Below are 24857 nucleotides of genomic sequence, written 5' to 3'. Positions count from 1 at the left end.
CGCCTTTAGTCGTTCACGAAACGGCGCCTGCAGGGAGGACTTGTTTTGAATCGGCCATAATGAGCGCTGACTGCACCTTGGAGTCTACGCTTCGACTCCTGAGGCAGCACCAGCTTGACCAGAACCGCCGTGGCCATCGGCATGTAGCAGCCGTGGAAACGTAGTGCCTGGTGGAACTCAAGCGTATGGCCTCTGTAGGCGAGTGCAGTCTTCAGGATGGAGTCGTGGGCGCACCTGTGCGCGTCATTCCCTGTATGTACGACCGCCTTGGGCGTCGGCGATGCAGATGCCTCCACGGACGTCTGCTGTAGCTGGTACGAGGGGTCCCGCGAGGCAGTGTCGGTCGGCGGCGTGAATGGCGCCGTCATGCCGGGCCCAGTCCTGGCACGAACCATGATCTCCCTGCTGGCAATGAATGTCTTGACAGCGTGATTCTGGACGACCTTGGACTTGGCCTTCGGCAGATGCTCGCGGAAGCCCTCGAAAACGTGGATTCCTCACTTGCGCCACAATGGCGTCGGGCTTGGCGAAGTAGATGACTCTGAAACGAGGCTACGCCTGTGCTCACGATAAATGTCCACGCCAACTAGCAACGGTGGCGCCACCACAGCAGAGGGACACTGCGATACGTGCTGCTCCCAAAACGCTTTAAATGCAGTTTGACCTTGCGGAGCTTCACGAAGACGCGATTTTTTTTGTGTTTGTTTGTTAAATTAAATTCTATTTTATCAACCCGCACATCTTCGTCGTCGTTGTCATGGGGTGAGGTTTTTATCACTAGAGCTCACCCACACTGCTCTCTGCACATGCGCAACGTTGCTATAGCGACGGAGAGGCGGCTGGGCGCGTCGTCTGCTTTTCACGGCGCCGCAGCCTCAAAGCCGTTCGCAGCATAGCACTGCACGAGCTCGGTCTGGCCCAGAAGCACGGGTCGGAAAATGCTTTGTAGGTCACCACTGTGCCACGGATGCGGTCGAAACGGCATGCTGAGGTATGAGCAGGTCTGTAGTGGACTCTAGTGGGCTTACTCATTGACGAATACTGTTTTTTTATGTCCACTAGGGAAGGCGTGATTTCAATTGGAATGGAATGCTGTGCTCCGTTTACTTATGTTCGCGCCTGTAGATATCACTGCTGGCTTGGGCTGTTTCACCTGTCAGCGAACACACGCCGTCGGTTCTAACAAAACACGCTGCGTGGTTTTGTGTTACCGCTCGCGACTGGACATTTGTAGCCGCATAAACCGCTGGACAAAGACCTTTATTCGATGACTCGAAGGGCAGCCATTTGTCCAAAGGTCATCTTTTATCGGATGACGTCACTTTTCAAAATAACATCGCTACGCTGTGGAAAAGGCGAAGACCGTGTCTTCTGTTCAGTAACGTATTTAAAGTAGTGATTCCATTTTACTCCGACAGCTGTATATGGCACGTGCGGCGAAACCACGTCGTCGTCGTTGTCGTCCGTGCTCTGTCCCTCCCTCTCGCTCTCTCTGCCATCTTCGCTGCACCTGTCCCGCTGTCGGCGGATGGCCTGATGTTAGACATGGAGGCCGTCCGGCGTGACGGGCTCGCAGTGGGAAACGGGCGAGGGGAGAGTGAGTCCCGTGCTTGGGACTCGGAAGTAATAGTGAGGTCAGAGCCTGCAGAAGTGCAGCGGGCGGAAGAGAGGATGCGCGCGCTTTGAACACTGGCCGCAAATGCACTGCGCAACATTATGCCGTAGATTCCAAGATGTAAATGTATGTGCCGCAGGTATCGAGACAAAATAAAGTAGGATTGGTCGCTGTCGCATCGTTCGGAATCAAAATTAGTCTGGCAGCATGGACCCCCAAGTGCCATGATTATAAAGGTTACTGAACCCGGCTTGCTGCCTGTTCCCTTATATTTTCGGCTGTTTCCTGTGATTAAACTTTAGTTGAGAGTCAGCGCTTCTCCTGTGTTTTGTACGCTTCGTCCCCGTTTTTCGCGCTGTTATTTTTGAAGAAGGCATTCACTGGAGCTAATCCGCGACGCTAACGTGAATGTCTATCGGCGCAAACGCAACAGAAATCCCACACCCCTTCCCAAAGTTACTGAACACTCCGCGAGGCCCTTGCTTTCCCTGAAATTTGTTTTACCACATGTCTAAACGTCCGATGAATTCTTTCATTCTTTTGTATTGCCGTTTTAAGATTGTTACCTGCGTAGTGGTATCGATAACTTGAAGTGACCGAGGGTTACACAAAAGATTATCACTGAAATAAAATATGCTGCTGATCAATGTTGCTTAACTTATTTCCTACATCTGTTTGCGCCCTCTCTGTTCTGCCTTGGGGCTCATACATCGTATAGCCTCGTAGTACACAGTCCTTGGCCATCTGCCCTCCGTCTTAATCTCTAGTTTCAGGTTTATTTCACTTGTATCATTTCAGCGAAAAAGCCGTCTTGTCTGGGGATGGCCTCGGAGCACAAATAAACTAAAATGAAACACTTCATGGCCGCGAGTGGGCTTAGAACCCGGGGCGGCGCGAACATATCCGCTTTGTTGACCACTGCACTAGGACACTGCACCATCGCCGCGACGCGAGTCGTGCGCTTGACTGTTGTCGCAGCCGAACATCCCGTGGGCTAAACCGAGAGACTCTCGCGCTGTGCTTTGCAGTCGCCGTCTTCATCAACTGCCATCCGTGCGCTATGGACGAAAGCGTTTGATGTGCTCCTCATTACTGCTTGCGTGGATCTAAAGGGCACGTGCTTTATCATTTCCTCCGCATCAATAAAATTGATCGCCCTAAATTTATCCCCCGACTTAACCCAAAGATTAATAAATATACACAAGGTTAAGCAAAGTAACTGTGCTAGCGCACCTATGTCGCATCTGTTTCAGCGAAATAAATGTGGGTTATTTTTGTTTGTTTCTGTTATTCTCGTGTAATAACTTATCTTATATCAAATGAATAAGAAAAAAAACGCGAGAAGTATAAGCGTCTTTTCGAGAATCCTGTAATTTCAGAAAAAAAAAAAAGAAACGAGGAAAACAGCCATGCAGGTTCCACTCGGCCGCATGGGGATGCGTCGTAATACACTACCTTCTTGTCTTCCGAGCCCAACGGCGCTCTAGTCGAAAAACGATGAGGCGATGGCATCTTAGAAACAATTTTTTGTACTGTACAGGAAAAATGAGCGGTGACGGGAACCCGGGCATACGCCCCTCGAATAACTGCAAAATCTGAACATTATTAATGATTATTGAGGAAAGAAAATGGCTCAGTGACTTCTTCACATCTTGGTGGACACCTCAACCGGGCCGTGAGGAAAGGGCTGAAGGTAGGAACGAAAGAGGAAAGAGAGTAATTGGATACCGTAGGGGAGGGTTCCGGAATAATTTCGACCACCTGGGTATCTTTAACGTGCACTTATATCGCACTACACACGGGCGACTTTTTTGCGTTTTGCCTCCATCGAAAAAACACTGTTGTTTTGAGTTTCAGACGGCCGACGTTTCGACGCGTCAGTGGTGGGTGAAAATGTTTATGATGGGTGGAAATGTTTATTGCTGTGCGATATTATTTACCTAACATACTTGCTTTTAACCTTGACTCCATCGCACAGTCACGTTTATACGGGACGCCTACAAGAGTCGCGGGGAATAATTTTGGTCTGCAGCTAGTTTTAGCATATTTAGAGTACATAGCGCGAGAAAAACGACTGCCGAAAAAAAGGAATGGAGGAAAAACGCTGTCCTAAGTGGACTGCACCAAGCATGACGGTTGAATAAATTCCTGTTCAGGCATAACACTTTATTTCTTACAATACGAAACACTACTTGATATGCCCTCCATTGGAAAGGCAGTGCCACGCCCTCTGTAGGTGGTCATGTGAACCTGAACAACGCCAGCTTAGCAACAGGTAGCAGCCACCTCTTGGCTCTAGTTCGGTCGAAACACTTTCAGTAAAGTGGTCGCTGCAATGTCGGTTGGCTGGAGAACGTTTTCATTTCCCCCTTCTTAAATATATCGCCAGTTGTTAGTATAACTTGGGCTTACAGTGCGGGAACGTACATCCCAATTACGCCCAGCGTATAGCGACGCTAACCTAGTGACTTCGCCGTAAGGGGTATCACTTAAATTACGCAGAACTTCGAGCGTTTAGCAGAACTTCATGCTGGGCTTGTTGGTTCATCTATTCTAAGAGTATTTCGTAGCACAACGGGACGACACGAAGCAGGGCAGGCGACAGTGGTGCGCTGCAAACGAGCCAGCTTTCGTCCTGAAACGTCTTTCGCGATTACTTTTCTGGTCCCCTCGTGCAGTCGATAGCACATCTGGCAGGAATTGTCGTGGAAAAGGACTACAACGGCGAAAAGACGAAATGTGAAGTAAACGAAGTGAAGCCGAAACTTCATCTTTAATTCCTCTGAATTCTTAAACCATTAGCTTGGCACCAATTTACCTTTTTTTGGCTCTCCCCGCTGAACCCTGGCCTATCCCCCGTCGTGTGTATGTGCCACGCTGCTAAGGCAACAACAACAACAACAACAGTTGAAGCCCATAAGTGGTGTCTCATTCAGTGCACTGCGAAAGGCTGTGTTCCAGGACAATGCCTCTTGTTTCCAGCGACTTCACTCTCTGCCACCCGATGCGCCATCCAGCCCCCTCACGGAGATCAGCGCTGCAGCCCTGTATTGTGCTCCTTATTTCTTTTAATTCAACAGCGCTATAGGGCTCTGTTTTGCAGTCGTAGTTTGAAGCAGCCACCAGCGGTGCATTGCTTAATCGCGGCACCACTGCGCACATGTGGTATGAGGGCTCCTAGCGACCTGCGAACGTAGAGTAGAGAATTACCAATTTGGCATATATTGGCATAAGCCCATTAACACTCTCGCGTCTTACCTTTAAGGCGGAGCTGAAGTGCCCCCTCCAGTATTTGACCCTCAGATACGTACGCGTTTTTCCTCCTCAGGTTTGCGAGCAGTTTAGGCCAGCGGCACTGCTGCAGGTACGCCTTTTTATCACACGCGCACACCCACTTTCATCGCAGTGGGAGGCCCAGACAAGTGCCAAAAATTTTTGTTGATGTGTTTTACTGACTGAACTACTGCGCCGCGATATGAAATGACGAGAAACGCACACAAAAATCTCACATCAAACCGGACCTTTAAAACATCGAATCAAATGCATTTACACTATTTAAAAAGCTGCGAAGGAAACAAAGCGACATCACAGTATACGTGATGATGGATAATGACAAGTCATAGTTCACTACATGCCTCACGTCTCTGAGGTCGAAGAGCGGAGCCGCCACAGCTGTCGCCACGACCGCCCCATGCGCAACGCCGGAATACAGGCCGTGAATTCGCATCTTCTGCCGTGATGTCCAGCCGCCGTTAGTCGCTCATGAATGGCGCCTGCAGGGCGGACTTGTGTTGAATCGCCCATAACGAGCGCTGACTGCACCTTGGAGTCTACGCGTCGACTCCTCAGGCAGCACCAGCTTGGGCAGGACCGCCGTGGTCATCGGGATGTAGCAGCCGTGGAAGCGGAGTGCTTGGTGGAACTCAAGCGTATGGCCTCTGTAGGCGAGTGCAGTCTTCAGGATGAAGTCGTGGGCGCACCTGTGCACGTCATTCCCTGTATGAACGACCGCCTTGGGCGTCGGCGATGCAGATGCCTCCACGGACGTCTGCTGCTGGTACGAGGGGTCCCGCGAGGCAGTGTCGGTCGGCGGCGTGAATGGCGCCGTCATGCCGGGCCCAGTCCTGGCACTAACCATGATCTCCCTGCTGGCAATGAATGTCTTGACAGCGTGATTCTGGACGACCTTGGACTTGGCCTTCGGCAGATGCTCGCGGAAGCCCTCGAAAACGTGGATTCCTCACTTGCACCACAATGGCGTCGGGCTTGGCGAATGACTCTGAAACGAGGCTACGCGTGTGCTCACGATAAATGTCCACGTCAACTAGCAGCGGTGGCGCCACCACAGCAGAGGGACACTGCGATACGTGCTGCTCCCAAAACGCTTTAAATGCAGTTTGACCTTGCGGAGCTTCACGCAGGCGCGATTTTTTTTGTTTGTTTGTTATATTAAATTCTATTTTATCAACCCGCACATCTTCGTCGTCGTTGTCATGGGGAGAGGTTTTTATCACTAGAGCTCACCCACACTGCTCTCTGCACATGCGCAACGTTGCTATAGCGACGGAGAGGCGGCTGGGCGCGTCGTCTGCTTTTCACGGCGCCGCAGCCTCAAAGCCGTTCGCAGCATCGCACTGCACGGGCTCGGTCTGGCCCAGAAGCACGGGTCGGAAAATGCTTTGTAGGCCACCACTGTGCCACGGCTGCGGTCGAAACGGCATGCTGAGGTATGAGCAGGTCTGTAGTGGACTCTAGTGGGCTTACTCATTTACGAATACTGATTTTTTTTTTTTATGTCCGCTACGGAAAGCGTGATTTCAATTGGAATGGAATACCTGCTTTGTTTACTTATGTTCGTGCCTGTAGATATCACTGTTGGCTTGGGCTCTTTCAGCTGTCAGCGAACACATGCCGTCGGTTCTAGCTAAACACGCCGCGTGGCTTTGTGTTATCGCTCACGACTGAACATTTGTAGCCGCATAAACCGCTGGAGAAAGACCTTTATTCGACGACTCGAAGGGCAGCCATTTGTCCCAAGGTCACCTTTTATATCGAATGTCGTCACTTCTCAAAATAACATCTCTACGCTGTGGGAAACAAGAATGGTTGGGGAAGAGCTTTGTGGTTTAGGCCACTTCGAACCTTTTAACGCACACTGTGCAGTTAAGAGGTTCTTTTGCTTTTCGTCTCCTGAAACGCGGAAATTGCGCTCATTGCCTGCGAAATTGTATTGATAAAAAAAACCTAATTGCTGCTTCTGCGAGGTCATTTTATTATTTAGATATTTGCATTTTATTATTACATATTTCGCTATGCTTTGGCTGTCGCTAAGTTAATCGGCAAAGCGGCTCTAGGAACCTCGTACGATATAGCGGTTGGAGGCGGCGCCGACTGTGCCGCAAGCCACGGGCTCGATGTTGGCATTTCTCTTCATCGCGATAGTAACCTTGCTTGACAGACAGTTGCTTCGGTGCACGCCGTATGCTTATTTTTTAGTGTGTGCTTTAGAAATTGTCCCGACGACGAAAGCACAATGTCATGAGACACGCAGCCGTGATAATTCGCGTGCACGAACCTTTTATAGCGTAAGATTGCTCAGTCTGGAAAGATATGCTTATGGAGGCGAGGTTTTATTGAAGGTCCACAAAAGCCTCATGAGATGATGCGTATCCTGTACACACGTTTCTTTGCTCTTTTAAATCCGACAAATGCCTTCCAAGAATTTCTTCAGATTCCATAGACACGACGCACGCTACGGGGAGGCGCAACGCTGGTAACGGACGAAGCTTGCAACGCTATAGCCGTACCGCCGCCCACAACTGCTCAAACATATAACTTGAACGACTTGAATTTTCAGCGCACGTTATCCTCGCGAACGTCTTTGGTGCCGCGGCGCCGTGCGAAGTAGGCGACGGGCAGGCGCATGCGCAGAGAGCAGTTGAGGTGAGATCAAGCGATAAAAATCTCTCCCGTTGTCTTTTTGGGGATCAGCTACTGCAGGGGCCCCGATTCTCGATATTCGCCGATTCGCTCTGACTGTGACATGCGCGTAACGTGTACATCGGGGCGTTGCCAGACGTAAAGACAGAATCGCATGACGAAATCTGAAAAAAAAGAAAAAAAAGTGCAAAAGTAAACGCTGTCGTCTGCTACTTCGCATCAAGTACAAAAAACACCGAAGCCCTGAAGCCGTGCGTGAAGTCCAGCTATGCAGTTTTTTTCTCCAAATTTTTAAATCTAGCGCAAGTATTCTCATACCTACCACCTGCCACTTCTTTTGCCCTGCATAATAACTTATATTTACCAGCCAGGCACCAAGAATAGCGCTGCTAAAAATCTATTTTTAATGCAACGTCAATTTGATGTCAACGCGCAACGTACTACGTCTCAAACTTTCGGTTTCGCGCATCAAGTTAGGAAAATGTGACCAGTGCTTGACACTTTTGAGAGCCAATTAGAAGCAACATGGCGCCGGATGTCTTCGTCGTCGTTGTCATTTTGGAGATCAGCTGCTGCAGCTCTATATTACGTCGTCTTCCTTCTCGTTTTCCTGGTCAGGGTGAGCTGCACTCGTTTGTAGAGCTGGCTGAGGCACGATGTTAATGATACGGGTCGCTGCTTCTCGAGATCTGGTTTCTTCCTGGTCTTGGGGATGGCTACCATTTCCGCGTGTTTCCACTCCTGAGGCACCGTTCCCGCTCTTCACAGCTTGTTCATGTAGGTGGTCAATTGTTTGATCTGAACGGAGCCTAGACTCCACGGCTATAACGAAGGTAATGACCTGCTACCTAAAACGAGGTTTCGATTCTTCCCACATCTGTCGAATGAAGCCGTCTTCCTTCCAGCGCTCAGTCTCTCCATCGAAGGGATGTCTCCAGTGATTCGGGCACAGGTGGAAAGGGAAATCAAGAGGGGGAGAGAGAATGCGGCTGGCGGCCTCTTTTACAAATTGTTTTATACAAAGGGGACAAATCATTTTTAAAAATCGTTGTTTGACCTGTTTATGTCACCGACCAGAAACAAATAATCCCCACGCTCTGCCAGTGCGCTTGTTGTTTAGTCTTGTAGCTGAGTGTCCAGCTCTCGACTGAATCGTGGTGTGAGGGCATGGGCTTCCCTTTTTCTTCCAGCCTTTGTGTAGTGCTGCCGAATTTTTTAGTTTTCTTGTTCTCGGGTTTTAGAAAACATGTTAATGATTCTTACTAAAAATCACAGTGAAATTTTCGAAACGATAGAGAAGAAATGTTCGGATAACCACTGACAAGGAGAATAAAAAACATTACCTGCTTCGCAGTCATGCAGTGCCTACATTATAGCACGGGGGGTCTCAGATCCGTTGTCAATACTGGCGGGGGGTCTGAGACACCACGAGACCCCCTTGACTTTAAGCACTGCCTCCTTCTCCTTAAGAAGGAAGTCTTATCCAGAACAACATATTAGGGAAACAACAGTCGTAGCCCTCGATCTATAGAGGGTTTTTGACAACGTGAGTCATGATGCAGTCTTCGAGGACCTGGTCGACTACACTGCGGTCAGGAGATCCTCGACTATGTCAAGATCTGTCTGACACGTGGAACAGCAACAATTGGCACGGGTGACCTGAGTTTCCGACATCAAGATGACGAACAAGGACACACTTAGGGAACGGTGGTCTCCCCAATACTCTTCAATATCGCCATGTCCGGACTCCCGGAACGGCTTGATAGAATCCCAGGCATTTGACGCGCGGTATATGCTGACTACATCATGGTGTGGGCCAGCGAGGGTTCGCTCGGGAAGAAGAACGATCGGTCACAGGAAGCTGCGAATTGCGTGAACCAGTACGTCAGTGAGTGTGGCCTCGCCTGCTCGCCAGACAAGTTCGAAATGATCAGACTACACCGCACAAGAAATGACAAATTCGTTAAGCTGGAGGTTTGCCGAGCAAGTAATTCCAGAATTTCAGACCTTGTGAATACTGGGTATGTAACTGCAGTCCAAGCGCAAACTAGACCACACGCTCAGACTCCTGTCCGCAGCCATGGCCCAGGTGATTCGCATGATCACCGGAGTCACAAACAACAGAAGTGGGTTTAGGGGAGAAGTTACGGTGAGGCTGGTACGAGCCCTGGTCGTCAGCAGGGACTAGTACAGTCTGCCGTATCATAACCTGATTAACTCAGAAATCGAGTAGGTAGAGGCACTGCTTCGCAAAGCTTATAAGGTTGCCCCGGGCCTCCCCAAGCAGACCTCTACAAGTAAGCTGGTGGACCTCTGCGACACCGACAGCTACCTAGAACGTCAGGAGGCGCAACTCAGCTCCCAATTTGAACGGCTCCTACTGACGAAGGCCGACAGATCTATACTGAAGATAATTGCCGAGGTTACCTCGAGAACATCAAAGAGGTCGTTGACGTCCCGGGCGAAATTAGGGTGTCCTACTGGTCCTACACGGCCCTCCAGATTCCACGCCACATGCACCTGGGACTGCACCGAGGCAGGGGGAAGCGGGAGTCAAGAGTTTCGAAAAATGATTGGCGAGTTGGGCGGACGTCGTCTACGTGGACGCTGCTTGCTACGCTGGAAGATCAGCGGCTGTTGCTACGGCAGTGGACTCTGCGTACAGAGAAATCGCCACCGCCACCATCAGAGACTGCAAACCTACCGGGTCTGAAGAGGTCACTGTGGCTCTAGCGGTAGCCATCGGCAACGCGTGGGTACAGTCTCTGACCATGATCACCGACTTGCAGCAATTAAGCCTCCAGAAATAACCTCAACGGAAGACTAGACAAGACGGCCATGCGACTCATTCTTCAACATGGGGGTACAATCCCCAGAATCAAACACTAGATATTATGGGCACCCGGACACGCGGGGCTCTTTGGGAACCACGCGGCTGACGCCATCGCTCGAGACCGCACTTACCGAACGGGGACTGAAGCGTGGCTACATCAGCATGTGCCCCAACGGTACAGCGTAATACTGGGACACATAATGGACAGTATGAGACGGTGTCCTCCGCCTTACCCTAAGCTCATCAAAGACAAGGCTACACGCTGGCGCCAGCTAAAGGCAGGCACTTTTCCGTGCCTATACATGCTGAGCAAAATTCATCCCACTAGGTGTGAGGATAGATGTCCACATTGCAGGGATAGGGCTGCACTATTCCACACCACGTGGGCCTGCCAACGTAACCCCGGAGTGCCTTCACACAAAAGTCCCACATTGGAGCATTTGAGGCGGCCTTGACCCGCATACCCCTGGAGGACCACCTCGCCTTCATAGACCGAGCCTGTGCGGCGGCTCTGTCGGTGGCAGCCCTAGACTAGAAGAAAACTCCGGAGCTACCCCTATACTGCTCCAATTGAGTAGAGAATAAAGTTTTTTCTCCTAACCAGGCAGAGTTTTCCTTTCTGGAGTGAGTCACAGAGCGGAGCGCCCATTGGTTCAGTGCACTCCTATATTTTTTTTTAATCGAACGCTTGCCACGAGGCTTAGTTTGAGTTCTTACATATGTTGTGTACCTTCAGATATGCATGCTGACATCGCTACAGCTTGCTGCAGTAGACGCATATGTTGTAAAATTTCCGGGTGCGTCCGTAGCTCGGACCGGTGGAGACTTGATCGCCTGCGCCAGCACTGCATCGCGCTCGTTGAGCAGCAGCATGGTACCGTAGAGCCGGCGCTTGTATATCGGGTGTTTCAGCCAATACTTTTAAAATATTCAAAATATTTCTGCCCCGCCGCGGTGGCTCAGTGGTTACGGCGCTCGGCTGCTGACCCGAAAGACACGGGTTCGATCCCGGCCGCGGCGGTAGAATTTCGATGGAGGCGAAATGCTAGAGGCCCGTGTACTGTGCGATGTCAGTGCACGTTAAAGAACCCCTGGTGGTCGTAATTTTCGGAGCCCTTCACTACGGCGTCCCTCATAGCCTGAGTTGCTCTTGGACGTTGAACCCCAATGAACCAAAATATTTCTATTTTTCAGGAACAAACTGTCAGCGGCAGCGGACGTCAGTTACCTTGAATGTGGCGTTAAATTCAACAAAATTTGCTTATCTTCTTTTAATTAGCGCAACCTGGAGATTAGGGTCAATTGTGAGTCCGTGGCCACGGACAAGGAGATACCCGTTCATTTTTTGAAACAATGAAAGCAGTCACTAGACACGTGTAGCGCCAAGAAATATGTGATGCTTCTTTTCGCACACAACAGAATAGGCTGGTGGCACTTCAGGAAGTTCAGTGCAAATGCAAACACAACGTTTGCTGGTGACGTGTTGCAGTGCTGACGATGCCCAATTGAAACCTCCAGCGATATATTGTTCAGCGGCATGCATTTTCTTTTGTTTAATCACTTGACGCTTGACGAAAGATATAGTCGTCGCCAACTACGTAGCAGTCATCTTTAAGGATGCAAAGAAAGTGCACGCCGTGGTACAACAGTATGGGCAGTTTGAACTGGGTGCCGGCAGCATTGTAAAACGCCACCACCTAACGCTACGTTCACAGTGTATTTCCTGCTCCCCTCCTGCGTTCATTTTCTGTTTTTTATGCAAAAAAGCAAACGACCTTATCGTGCTGCGAGGCTTTAAAAAAAACCTTTTCTTCGTTCCAAAAACTGATGTCGCATCGTCTTGGCCGTGGCTGTACGACCTAAGAGGATTCTGGTGTAGGCTAGTTGGTTCATACTTTCTACGAAACAGATTATCACATCGGAACGGAACGAGGACAAGAAATAAGAAACACGAAACAGAGGACGGGCGCTGACTACCAACTCTTTATTGCGTCCTAAAAATCAGCACAATTTATACCATTTTCCTGGACCACGTGATACACTGACAGCCAGCGGACATTGCAAGGAACGCCTTACACGATAGGCGGTCATTACACAGAGAAAATGAACTCATGACAAGTGCATGCGCTAACATGCAATTTGGTTGGTTGGTAACAACTTTATTCATAGTCCTGCAGAGCGTTCGCCGACGGGGCCTTAGCTCTCCCACGTGGGGACGTCGAGGCGTTGCCTCGCCGTCGCCTCGCGGGCCTGCTGATTACTAAAATAATGATAAACGGACCAGAGATAAAAGGTGTGCATGAAACAACTACAGGCCTTAGACAACTACAGCTCTGAAAAGCGGGAAAATGCGTACGGCAAACAAACGAAATCTTGGAGCTATATACATCACTCAAGAGATCGAGAAGGCGCAAATGCATGAGAATCGCGCATGTGCGTCTGCCACTAACATCGGCGGTGCCATTGGCAGTATCAAGTAGATGAAACGCGACGATGACAGAGGTGAAATGGCGAAGAAAAGGGGGTGTAAAATTAGACTACCAAAAAAAAAAATGATAGCTTGCTAAGCAAAAGGCAGTCAGTAGGCTAAAAGCGAAAACAAAAAAAACAAAAAAAAAAAAAACGGAAAACAAAAACGAAAAAAAAAACGAAGGAAAAAAACGAGAACGAAAAAAAAAACAAACGAAACAACGAACTTGCCACGTTCCTTCGCAATGTCCACTGGCTGACAGTGTATCGCGTGGTCCAGGAAAATGGTATAGATTGAGCTGGTTTTTGTGACGCAATCAAGAGTTTGTAGTCAGCGCCCGTCCTGTGTTTCGTGTTTTTTCTTCTTTCTTGTCCTCGTTCCGTTGCGCTGTGTTAATCTGTTTCGTAGAAAGGCTATACGAAGTCGCCAGGGCACTAACTGACTGACTCTGCTAATTAAATTAAACTAGCAATAGTAAGTCAAGAACTGATTAGCATAATTTTTGAGTAACTGACGTCCGCCGCGGCTGGTGGTTTGTTCCTGAAAAGATTATCCTCCTATTTTTTCCCACCCAATTTTTAAGAGTTTTAGAAAGTGTTCGTGAAGCCGCCTGTAACCGTTTGTTTCACCTAAGATTTTCTGCAATTTTGAAAAATCGGATTTTTGAGTACGAAGAGCGTTTTTTCGGCATAGCATTGTCAGCGGGGTAGCGCATCACAATACAGCTTATACGTGCTAACTGGTTGGCTGGTTAACTAACATTGAATAATTAACTTTTTAACTATTAGTGTTAGTCTCCTTATTAAGAAGCCGTTAGCCCACTGTAAGTATTGCTCAAATGTTTAGGGAAATCCCCCAAGGTCGAGTACATTTGTAATAAGGCATCAACTGAGTAATGAGCCCACCGTAAGTAATATACATATATGTATAAGCTTTTAGAACTTCGAAAACGCAGTTACCCTCGGCGCTGTGACCCAACAAATATTGGCTATTTCGACGAGTTACGTGTGCTGGAGGGGTTGCTTTACCCGCAAGCTTTTCGAAAGCGCATGTATTTTTAGATAAAGCAGATAAATCTTTTTTTGTAAGTCCTTTGGCACGTTATGTGTAGCACCTTTCCCGTTTTTGCTTCAAACAAAAACGAAGACAGTGAATGACGGCGTCGTAATAGGCTTGTGTATATGTTTGTTTCGGTCGCAGTGTTAAATTGCAATAAGATCACTGCAGTGCTTTTGAATTCCATCTGAATCTAAATGTCATCGCTTCTGTGAGCAGTGATTCTGAACACCTCAGAATCGGTTAGTGAGCCCAGTGTCCTCCCGCGCAGCTTTTTGAAAACGTGTTCTCATCACCTTTAGCTGCTTGTCATGATTTCGTTTTTGTCCCCACGTGATACTGTGTCAGCTCATATCGAAGTAGTAGGGAGCTTACAAACGGTCACTGTTCTTTCCACAAATATGAAGATCGAAGCACAACTGCCGGCCTGTCAAGTCCGGAGGCGCCGAAACGGAGAGAGGATGACAGATTTTGGTTGAATAATGGAACCGCCCGGTCAACTCGCAGCCCAGTCCAAGGCAAGCGTACGCGATTGCGGAACCGCGCGCGACCGCTTCCTAGACCCGCACTCGCGTTCATTGGTGGCGCGCTTGTGTCTCCAAGATGAATCTGATCGAGAGGATCACGGTGTCCCGTGCGCTTGACGTCGCCTCAGCATGACTGATGGACGAACTAACGGCGCGGAGTGCCGTTCGCTCTATAAATATGTTCCGAGCCGGCGGTAACGTCGCCGTGATGGAATTGATGTCCGCCCAGCCAGTGCCGAGTAGGCGCATTTCTACGGCAATTAGAAGACGCTGAAGAGCGCACCCGCAGGGGAGCAAGGGGGAAAGGGGGGGACGCAAGACGCCGTCTATTTTGGGCGGTCAACCCCGACGCGTGCGCGACCCGTCTTCCGCGCTCCTTCAATGCGCGCCTGCTGCTGCTGCCGCCGGTGTGGCGGCCGTGAACCCTGCGGCCGGGCGCGGGGACGCCGCTCCGAAATAGGCGCCGCGTTTGTCGTCGGCCCAGGTCTGCGGGGGACCGCGTATAGAAGGCTCCGACGAGGGTCTTCCTTCCTGCGCGGCCGCCCGGCCCCGCGCTGGAGCAGTGGTGGCAAGGCAGCGACGTGCTCGACACCCGCGAGAAAGCGCCGACGCAGTAAACAAAGGGCCCAGGGGAAAAAAAAATATCAAACGGCAGTCAACTTTGCACGAGCTGCGCAGGCAAGACCGCAACGCGCTCTCCTGAAGGTATGGCGGCCTAGTCTTACGCCGCAACAATGGCGGCGTTGCGTAAGCGGCATGTGAGGCCTGCTTCTTGCCTCTCTCGAACACGCGTGCTTGTTGTAGAGTGGGCGCTCGAGCACGCGCCCAATCTGCATCGCGCGCTCCTTTCTTCGCGTGGTTGGCGTTTAAAAGACAGGCTGTCAGTCGTGTGTGTAAACACGCGATCGCTTGGAGCGCAAACTTTGAGAGGTAGGCGTCTGTGACCTGCGCACAAAAGCAGCGAAAGCTGTGCGCTCACGCTGAGTAGCTTCGACTCGCAATTCTGTTCCGTTAGATTCTTAATTTCAAGCATTGCCTCCCCGAAGCCGTCAAATAAATAGGACCTAAGGAGACCAGGCGTGATTCAGTCATATGAAAGTATAGGATGATACTAGGCATGAACAAGAAAATCAAGTTTATTTTGCAAATTTGTGCCTCTCTTTGCTCCACTTTATTTCCCATTTCATTTTCCTCGCCCATCGAATCAGCCTTCTTGTTTCTATGCAGGGATATAGAGCTGCCAGTTTAAAATTTTATGAAAGAAAAGTTTGGCATTACAACCGAAAGAAAACTGCCCAAATGTTATCAATAGGTTGTTCCATTAAAAAACGCCAAGGAACATTTCAAGCAAGCTGCTGAAGGCAGTCCTCTTTAATGTTTCTGAGTGTCTTGAGTGACTTGGATGCGATTTTAACGCTCTATAGGGTGATGTGGCGCACTGCACCCGTGCTTTTCTGATAGTCATTTTTAAACCTTTCGAACCTTCCTATGCTCTAGATACTGCCGCATTGTGAATATTTTGAACATAGCATTTGAATATTTTGAATTTTCTCCATAAGCAATACCAGTGTAAGTCTTTGTAACTGCAGGCAAGTGTAAACTGTGCACGGGGCTAGAAGGAGTTGCTGTATGCGAAAAACAAACGCTTTCGGTTTTGCTGCGTCGATAAAGTAGCGTAAATAGCAAATGCAAATAATTTCATAACACACGCACATATTTTAGCTGGCGATTGTGTGGGCTGGCGAAAAGAGTGCGGATGCTCGGCTGCGTCCTCTGTGGCGAGCCTTTGGCGTCGCTCTCAGTGCGTGCTGTTGGCTGCGAGAGCACAGCACAGCGGCTGGCCCCGTCCCCCGTGCACTTCAAAAGAAACGCCGCGAGGAGGTGCGTCGAGCACAATTTTGGCAGCTGTTCCGATAACGAGGCACGTCATGTGGCTCTCCTCACTCCTCGGCCTGTGACGGGGGGCCTGCAGACTGGGAATTAGAAAAAGGAAGGCCCCTGCTAGGGAGAACGGTTGTCTGTTCTTGTTTGATTAAAGAGATTCGACGATACGGGGAACCGTTGGCTATGCCCGAATTCACGTTGATAAATGGCAGCTGTGTTGGCATGACATATGTAGGCGTTTATTACGGACGCTGTGTGTGGGAACGTCGTCCCATGTCCGCACGAGTCTTCTGTTGTTGCTGTGGTTTTGACGTGGAGGACGCGGTTCCCCTGTATGCAAGGCGTGTCAGCAAAACCGAAAGTTCATCTTAAAAGAAAAGTAAGAAATAAAAGAAGAAAGAAAGAAGAATAGCATCTGCCTCGTATGCGGGAGGTGCGGTGTTCGATCCCCGGTGCCGCCTGGTACCCACCGGTGATACAACGGGTACAAGCTTCCTCCTAGTCTGGAGCTCGGCTTGTTCATTGTGAAATGCTTGGGAAATGGCTCTTTCACCCCACCTTGAACAAACGAAAAATACCTTGTGCCATGGCACTGTTTGGCCGCAGATGCCCTTGCGCAATAAATTTTCGCTATCATCTAAATAAAAGAAACCTAAGGGAATGAATACATTTCTGCCAAGTGGCTTGTCGATTTTTGATCGACGACAGAGACTTTTTACATCTAACTGCTTTGTAACAGACATTTACAAATTACAATAGCTTTTTCTCAACGTCGTTGCTACTAATTTCAATGTAAACACGAGGTATGTCTTAAGCGTAGCAACGTGTCTCGTCGGTTTCTTCTTAAACGAACATTTCGAGAACAGCGCACAGACCCAGGTGCTCGAAAATTTGTCCCAATGAAAACCAAAAATGGCGGCAAAACCATGCGCGCAGCCCTGGGACTGTATGCGCAGTGCGGGCGAGCTGTGATGAAAAGCCCGCCTTGTAAGCCTCTGCTCCATTTCTTTGCGTGTCCTCAGTAAGCCAAACGCCTCTTGTGCAAGCGTTTGATTTTCGTCGGAATGTACTTACATCACGGTCGCGCATCATATCCTCTGACGATATCCCAGCATATTGATCATTCCTACAAGAAGGGCAAGCTAGCCACCGGTGCGAAATCCCCAAATTCGCGTCAACATCACATCGAAAAACTTTCACAGGCGCCATCCCAACGTTGCAGAGTAGCACAAGGACATGCACTCGTCATAATAGATTTGCTTCCCGGGATCAAACTTTTTGAATGATCGAATTGAAAGAGCACATAACTTTTCGATATAGCCTCCTCCACGGGCGATGAACCTTCCCCACCGCTGCGCTAGTTTTTGCATGCAGAAGAACGAGGGCGACAGTTCGACGACATTTAGCCTCGCCCCCCTTACGGCCCGTGTCTCGCGCTATCCGACTTCTGCCTCTTTTCTAAGAAAAGGGAGCATCCGAGCGGTTTGCGATTCGCCTTCGACGAACAGGTCACCAATGCTGCGCGCCATTGTGCCGCCAACAGCCGCCCTCCTTCATCTACAACACCATGGAGAGACTTGCGCACCGGTGGTCGAAGTACGTCTTCCTCTGGTGGAGAGGGACTATATCAAAAGCAACGTACTCCTGGGAAAAGGGGAATTCCAAACTTTTATTTGAAAGTAACGTCTTTGAATTCCATAGCTGCATAAAAAAAAAAGTTGTAGCCGGGAAAGAGAACTTAAACACCTCTGTGCAAGAACGCGTGACATCAACAGCGGCTCGTCCATGAGTGCGCTGTGATCAAGAAACTGCAAGACGCAAGCCTTCGCCAAAAACGAGGAGAAGTCTTAAACTCAGCATAGATCATCACCAAGGCGCATGCTTCTGAAGCAACTGAAGAGCGCAAGAAGGGGGCTTGAGCGCAATCAAGTGAACATGTTTCACTTTTTGCTCGAGCCTCCTCCGTTGATTTCTTTCTGACGGAAAATATATACTGCATTTGATTTGATCAGTTTACCAAGACGCACTTTCGCAGAGAGGCGACGCGGTGGCTATTTTGAAAGACGACGATGCAGAAGAGCGGGCTAGAAGAAGAAGAAGAAGAAGGACGGCGACTAAACATTCGCGGTTACCACGGCGCGGAACCTTTCACTGAATTTTCCCAGGGCCGCGTCGTATAACATTTCAAATGCGAGAGCATTGAGAGGGCCCGTCAGCGCGCGAAGGCTTAACATTGAAATCGCGGAGACGCCACGGCCGCGAAAAGGCGAGTAGTGAAAAGGGGCAACCTTTGTTGAGGGAAGAATGGTCAGTATGCCGTCACTATCGTATCGTTACTATACTGAGATTAGGATAAATAAGTGGTTAGCGGGATTTGAATCCAAGTCACACATCCCTGTAGACGTCCTAAAGCAGCGTTTGTCGCCGCGCAAGGCTGCACGCAAAATACGAACGCGACTACGCCAAGCTGCTGCTAAACAAGCGCGTTGGCGTACTGTTGTTGCAGGGGCTCCGCTAATAAAAAAAAAGTAAGAACAAACGAATTCAATTCTGTAGTTGTCGGGGTGGAACAATGACACCGAAAACTGCGAAAATAAGAGCCTTGAACTAGGGACGGGATGTTCAGTCCACGGCCGCTGTTAGAACGCTAGCTATGGAGTGCAAAAGCGAAGACAATGGTTATCATGTCTCTCTTCATTCTTCAATATTATCTAGCGTTAATCTTAAGAAAAATAGACTGCAGGCCATTGGCCAGTTTCATCGTAGACTACTTTTTTGGTGCAATTTCGGGAGGTGCCTAAAAGCACAATTGTGTAAAGCCATCGCACCTGATGCGATGTTAGTCTTTTTCTTACTGTGAATATACCACCTAGTGTCTCAGGGAAGCCCGCCAATAATTTTTTAAACCAGGCTTTCTGCGATAAAGGCAAGTTTTTTTGCGGCATAGTAATGCGAGCGCTGACGGACGTCAAAAAACAGGCGAAACATGTTAACTATAGTAAAGCGATGAACTAAATTTTAATAGTTAACTTTATAACTATTACCGGCAGGCGCAAGCTTCCAATCAGAGATTTGTAGCCGGCCGTCAGTAATAGCCATATGATTTTTTAGAGTTTCGAAAACACGATTACCCTCGCCTTTGTGGCGCAACATTAAATTTGCTCCATTTCTCGTGCCGTTCGAAAACCGCACGCTTGGGGAGGGAGCAAAGAAACGTCAATGAAATCACGACACTCCATGACGCAATTGCACGCGACAGTCTCAGCCCCGCCCGTGCTGCGCTGTTCCCCGTTCCTCGCCACTTCGCAACTGGCGGGCAGACAATGACACGTTGTACGTGCGTCACGGAGGGTCGCGATTTCTTTGACGTCGCTTTGCGCCCTCCCGCAAGCGCGCGGTTTTCAAATTACGTCAGAAATGGCGCAAATTAGTTGAGCCCTAGCGGCGAGGGTAATCGCGATTTCGAAGTTCTAAAAACTGAGATGGGTATTACTAACGAACGGCTACTAATCTCTGATTGCAAGCTGGCGCCTGTCGATAATAGTTAAAAAGTTAACTATTACAATTGAGTTAATCAATTTACTAGTTAACAAGATTTGCCTGTTTTTGGCATCCACCAACACTGGTATGCAGCAAAAAAAAAAAACTTTTCGTTACCCGAAAAATCCTATTTTTAAAAATTAGTGGCGGGCTTCCCTGAAACACTTGGTATAATAACCCAGTGCTCCAGTGCTAGCGTCGACAAGTTGTGCGTGAAGTGTGTCAAGTTCAGGAAAATCTCGTGGTGTCAGCGTGCGTACCTGGCGCAACACAGGATGTGCTAAAAGGGCGTCACACCGATCAGCGCTGCGCCCTTTCACTCACTTTAGGAACGACAGTTCTACCTGATCAGGATAAAGAGAAAGAAGACGCAAAATGTAGAGCTGCAGCAGCTGGCTCTCTACACGAAAACGACGACGAAAATGCCCGTGTCGTTAAAATATAATTTTATTTTACATACACTACCAAAAAAAGTTGACTATAGGTCAAGGGCCTTACTGCATACTCGTACTTTGGGCGGCACACATGTCGAAGTGTCCCCGTGATCTCCACTGTGGTGTCGCCAGCGCTGCCAGTTGACGTGGAGGTTACTGGCGAGCGCAGGCATAGCTTCGTTCCTGAGCCATTAACTTCGTCCAGTACGACGCCACTGCGGTTCAAGTGAGAGACCCACGCTTTCGAGGTCACTTGGCGGGCTTTCTGGACGAGGGACTGTGCTTACTGCTCCTCCGAGGCCTGCGGCGCTCCGAGTACGTCAAGCCCACGTCCGTCCAGAATCGCGCTGTCCGGCCTTCCATGGGTAGCACTCTCGCCACGGCTCGGGCCCAGACTGAGTCCGACATGACGGCTGCAGTCACGGCTGTGAGCGCCATGGCGCCGCGGGACCGTTCGTGCCAGCCGGAGCAGATGCCTGTAGCAGTGCTGCCGTTGCCGTCGCGCAAGCCTACCGTGCAGACAGCCAAGGGCACGCACGAGTGTTCCCACGACTCGACCCTGAAGACTGGGCACGCCTGCGGCGGCACAACGGTAGAGCACCACCAGGCACTGCGACTCCACGGCTGCTGCATCCTGGCTGCCACGACGGTTCTGGCCAAGCTGGTGCTGCCTCGGGAGTCGACGCAGCGTAGACTCCAAGGTGCAGTCGACGCAGCGTAGACTCCAAAGTGCAGTCGACGCGTAGACTCTAAGGTGCAGTCGACGCTCGTCGTGGGTGAAGAGGCCGCCCTGCACTCGGGGCTCCGTTTTTTTTTCGCTTAATTGTTAAATTGTGCGAATGTATGTGTTTTGTTCTTTTAAACGTTCATTTGGATGTGGAGCCTTTGCGTGTGGGTTTCTCTTTTTCGACGTCGTCATTTCATTATCACAGTGTCATGAAAAACACATGAGCCCAAACTTTTGTGCGTTGTCTGGGCCCTCCATAGTGGTCTTCCTGTCCTAGAGAGAGAGAGAGAGACAGTTTGTCTTGGTGAGTGTGTGGAGAAAAGGAATAGGTGCAGTGCTGTTTGGCATAAACCCCTGGCGCCTGACCTATCACACTTCTGGTCGGTTGCATGAAGAGAGAGTGAGTGAGTGAGTGAGAGTGAGTGTGTGTGTGTGTGTGTGTGTGTGTGTGTGTGTGTGTGTGTGTGTGTGTGTGTGTGTGTGTGTGTGTGTGTGTGTGTGTGTGTGTGTGTGTGTGTGTGTGTGTGTGTGTGTGTGTGTGTGTGTGTGTGTGTGTGTGTGTGTGTGTGTGTGTGTGTGTGTGTGTGTGTGTGTGTGTGTGTGTGTGTGTGTGTGTGTGCGCGCGCGTGTGTGTGTGTGTGTCCGTCCACCCCGAGAACCGACAGGAGGACCATATGGTAGACTCTGCTACGTTGCTTGGGCCTTTAGGCAAGATAGGCAGTTCATGTTCAGGTGTAGAAAATGAGAAAATTTCCCAAAATCAACCCTTGGCAGGTATTATTTAGCCACGCATTCCTGTGCAATCATAAGACACTAGGAGCTATCACCACCTTTAGGCAGCTGATTTTAAAGCAGCATTGTAAAATGACAGAAACGCTATACTTTTTTGCTGTTAGTTAACAGAAGGTACGCTTCATTTCAAAGGCCAAGATGTGCTCGCGTCATTTCGTATGTACATCTTCAGTGGCAACGATTCAATACCAGGCTGATCATTTTGCGGTGCGTAGTTATTGCCACTCGTGCTTATAATTTTTAATCTCTTCTGACGCAAAAATTGAGTTGAGGACGAAAGAACTACAGCGCTAGTTTCGCAGTGTCGCGAAAAGAAAGAAAAGCTTGCAGAACACACACTGAGAGAACAAACACTCCTCGTGCATGAGGTACTTTGGCGTGATACGCTTGTATCGACACATTCCTGGGAGATCGCTTTGTCAACAGCCACAGTGTATCTGCCGCGCACTGGAAAGTGTGCCGCTTTCCGCGTCTCAAGGTGAGGAACCGCTCATCTATCGCTGCGTTACTCAATCTTCCAGCCGTAAAGGCTTCGTCCCCCTCGTTGAAACAAACTTGAAACGAGACGATGCTCGATTGGCGGCGAGCGTTCTCGTTTCATAAGCAGCTCCGTCAGAGAGACAAATGTTTATGCACAGGCCAGACGCAAACAAATCCCGAAGAACACACAACGCGAAGCCGAAGGAGCAGAGTATGCTAAGATCTCGGCGACCAGCAGCAGGGTGGAGACGGAGAGGCTGGCACCATTTGTTCGCCTCTGTTATCCCATCAAACAGAAAACTAGCAGTAAAGAGAGAAAATGAGTGCATGCTTCTGGTTTCACGCTGGGTTCGCCGGCCGCGAAGCCTGTGTTTAAACTGCATTATTTCGGCGGCGCTGCTATGCATCACGCTACGGCGGACACTCAGCACGTACGAAAGGTTCGCGTAGAGGAGAACGAGGCGTGGAAGACCAGACCATGTACCGACTTTTCCCCTCTCTACGCCCCGCCGCCGTTGGTACTGACGCTGCAGCTGACGCCATGGCGTCACCTGACTGGTGAGATAAACGACCGCAGTAGCTTTCCTTTTTCAATTTTACAGGTATAGTTAGTAGGCCCTACAAACAGAATCGTTAAAAGCAACAATTTGATCATTATGACGCCCGACATCTTTGCGCGAAATATATGAGCAAGCGTATTTCCTGGCCCACCCGCTCTCGCTAAGAACTTCAGTTCGGTAAGCGCGGCTAAAATGAAGGTAGCGCAGAAGAGTTTAATATCCCCCGGCATATCCGTGTCGCTTTAGAAAGCTGTGTACAGTGCGCCGAGGTATTCAGTTCGTTTAGAGATGCATGATCAGCTGTTGGCTTGACTGGATCGCCTCTGAGGTCTGTACGCGATTCAACAGCGCCGCAGGATTTGCTTTCCTTTTCTTTTCTTTATTTCGCACTGTGTTCATTCGTTTGTTTGTTCCATTCTTTTCTTGTCGCTTCTTTTCTTTCTTCATTTCATCCTCCGCGGTGGTTAGCATGTTCGGCTGCTGCGCCCTAGGATGCGGGTTCAATCCCGGCCGCTGCAGCCGCGTTTCGATGGTGACGAAACACGAAAGGCGCCCGTGTGCTGTGCGTTGTCAGTACATGTTAAAGCCCATGTGTGGCTTTGGTACGTTAAATCACGTATGCCATACCTTTCTTTCTTTTCGTCAGTCCCCGTTTTTCTGTATACTGCACTTTTTATTATGCAACCACTTGCTTCTGCCCATCGAATGCTCATATGGGTGAACTTCTCTTGGAATTATAGACAGAAGGCGAGCATTTTAGTTTATATCTAGCGGTTGGAATTTTACGTTCTTTTTTTGAAAAGTCGGTGAACTTTTTTCAGTGTTGATTTATTCAGAGCGCAGTTCTCACGCAATAGTTAACGCATAAGTTTTCGTTAATTACCGGTAAAGCGCTTATATGTGTGTTTGCAGAAAGAGAGGGAGGGAAAGCTTTTGTTTAGCCAAAAGAAGGATTTGCAGGAGCTGGGTAATGCTACAACCAATAAAAGCAAATAGCGGAAGGTAACTGATGGAATGTTTGCCGTCTCACCTGGGTTATTGCGCTAGCTTGAGCGAGAGTGTGGAGCATCACGTGGTCTGCGGGCTCACGACAGCGGTAAAACTGCTGCTTAACCATAGCGGTAGCCAGAACACGGCACTTTTTCGTGGCATTTGCGCATGGTTTCGTGTGTCTTCGCATGCAGTGCACTATTACTTAACCGAGTAACCACACCCTGAGCGGACGAGGAAAGCGAACAGCGCTACGCTAATAGACGACGTTTGGAGATGAGGTAGAGCCTCCCAGCCTGCAGAGGCGTGTTAGGTAACGAAGCGACACCTCAAAATGCACTTCTCTACTTAATCCAAAGGTACACCATCTCACCTCGCTCCTGGCTCCCGCACTTTCACTTTATCCTTTGACGTAGTTGAACTCCTACTTGATAGCCTGTAGCAGGATAGGGCACTAGCGTGACGCTAGTGGGCATGCGCCGGACAATACCGCCCCTCGGGTTATTGTTTTACGCATGCGCCCTGGCGCCTGAATTTCGAAAGTTGAATTCAGCGCGCGTAAAATTACGCGTGCCGAGACCGCCCGCTTGCTATGCAAGTGCGCCTTTCGACACACGCGCGCGGGCGCGGCACTTTACCGTGATTTACGTATATTTTTGTGGATTATGTATGCACAGTGTAACCCTACCCCTGTCCTTTCTTTCTATCGCTCCCCTCTTCCCCCCGTCTTCTCCGTTTCCCTTTTATTTCCACTAGCCGTGCATCGATAGCAGATGCCGCGGCTAGCAACATTTCTTCCTTCTGTCTTATTTTGTTTTCAACGAGCCAGTAATAAGAATTTTATCGTTTTACAGTGATAGCTGTCAAGCGCCCGTTCCTGGTATTCGCGTCCCAGAAGTATGTCGTAGTCTTCGGCGTAAGCGATGGATGCGCTGCCATGGGAACCACTCGGAGAGTAGTTGCCGTGCAAGGAGAAGGTATGACGGGAGTGGAGAAATGCGCCACTGGT

At 49.5% G+C, this 24857-nt stretch overlaps 2 protein-coding genes across 6 annotated transcripts in view; both read left to right on the top strand.

The window, feature by feature from the left end:
• LOC149352928 (protein NDNF-like) overlaps positions 1–24857 on the top strand; it is a 163679-nt gene that overhangs the window by 131429 nt on the left and 7393 nt on the right. The window lies entirely within an intron of this gene.
• On the top strand, positions 20487–22860 carry LOC149352929 (uncharacterized). The gene is made up of 3 exons (XM_089585125.1): positions 20487–20977; positions 21035–21105; positions 22700–22860. The coding sequence occupies exons 1-3, from the start codon at positions 20661–20663 to the stop codon at positions 22858–22860; spliced, it is 549 nt and encodes a 182-aa protein (XP_089441251.1). The 5' UTR covers positions 20487–20660.

This window comes from Amblyomma mixtum, chromosome 3 (genome assembly GCF_055824585.1).
Source record: "Amblyomma mixtum isolate Tamu chromosome 3, ASM5582458v1, whole genome shotgun sequence".
NCBI lineage: Eukaryota > Metazoa > Arthropoda > Arachnida > Ixodida > Ixodidae > Amblyomma > Amblyomma mixtum.
The sequence above is the reverse complement of the archived record's forward strand: the minus strand, read 5'-3'. Positions and strand labels throughout refer to the sequence as shown.

Bases quoted from the DNA above. Each gene is read 5' to 3' on its own strand.
- LOC149352929 (XM_089585125.1), top strand. From the start codon at position 20,661: ATGGGTAGCACTCTCGCCACGGCTCGGGCCCAGACTGAGTCCGACATG. The intron at 20,978-21,034 runs GTCGACGCAGCG...TCCAAAGTGCAG, and splicing joins AAGCTGGTGCTGCCTCGGGA to TCGACGCGTAGACTCTAAGG. The intron at 21,106-22,699 runs GTTTTTTTTTCG...GGCGGCGCTGCT, and splicing joins CGCCCTGCACTCGGGGCTCC to ATGCATCACGCTACGGCGGA.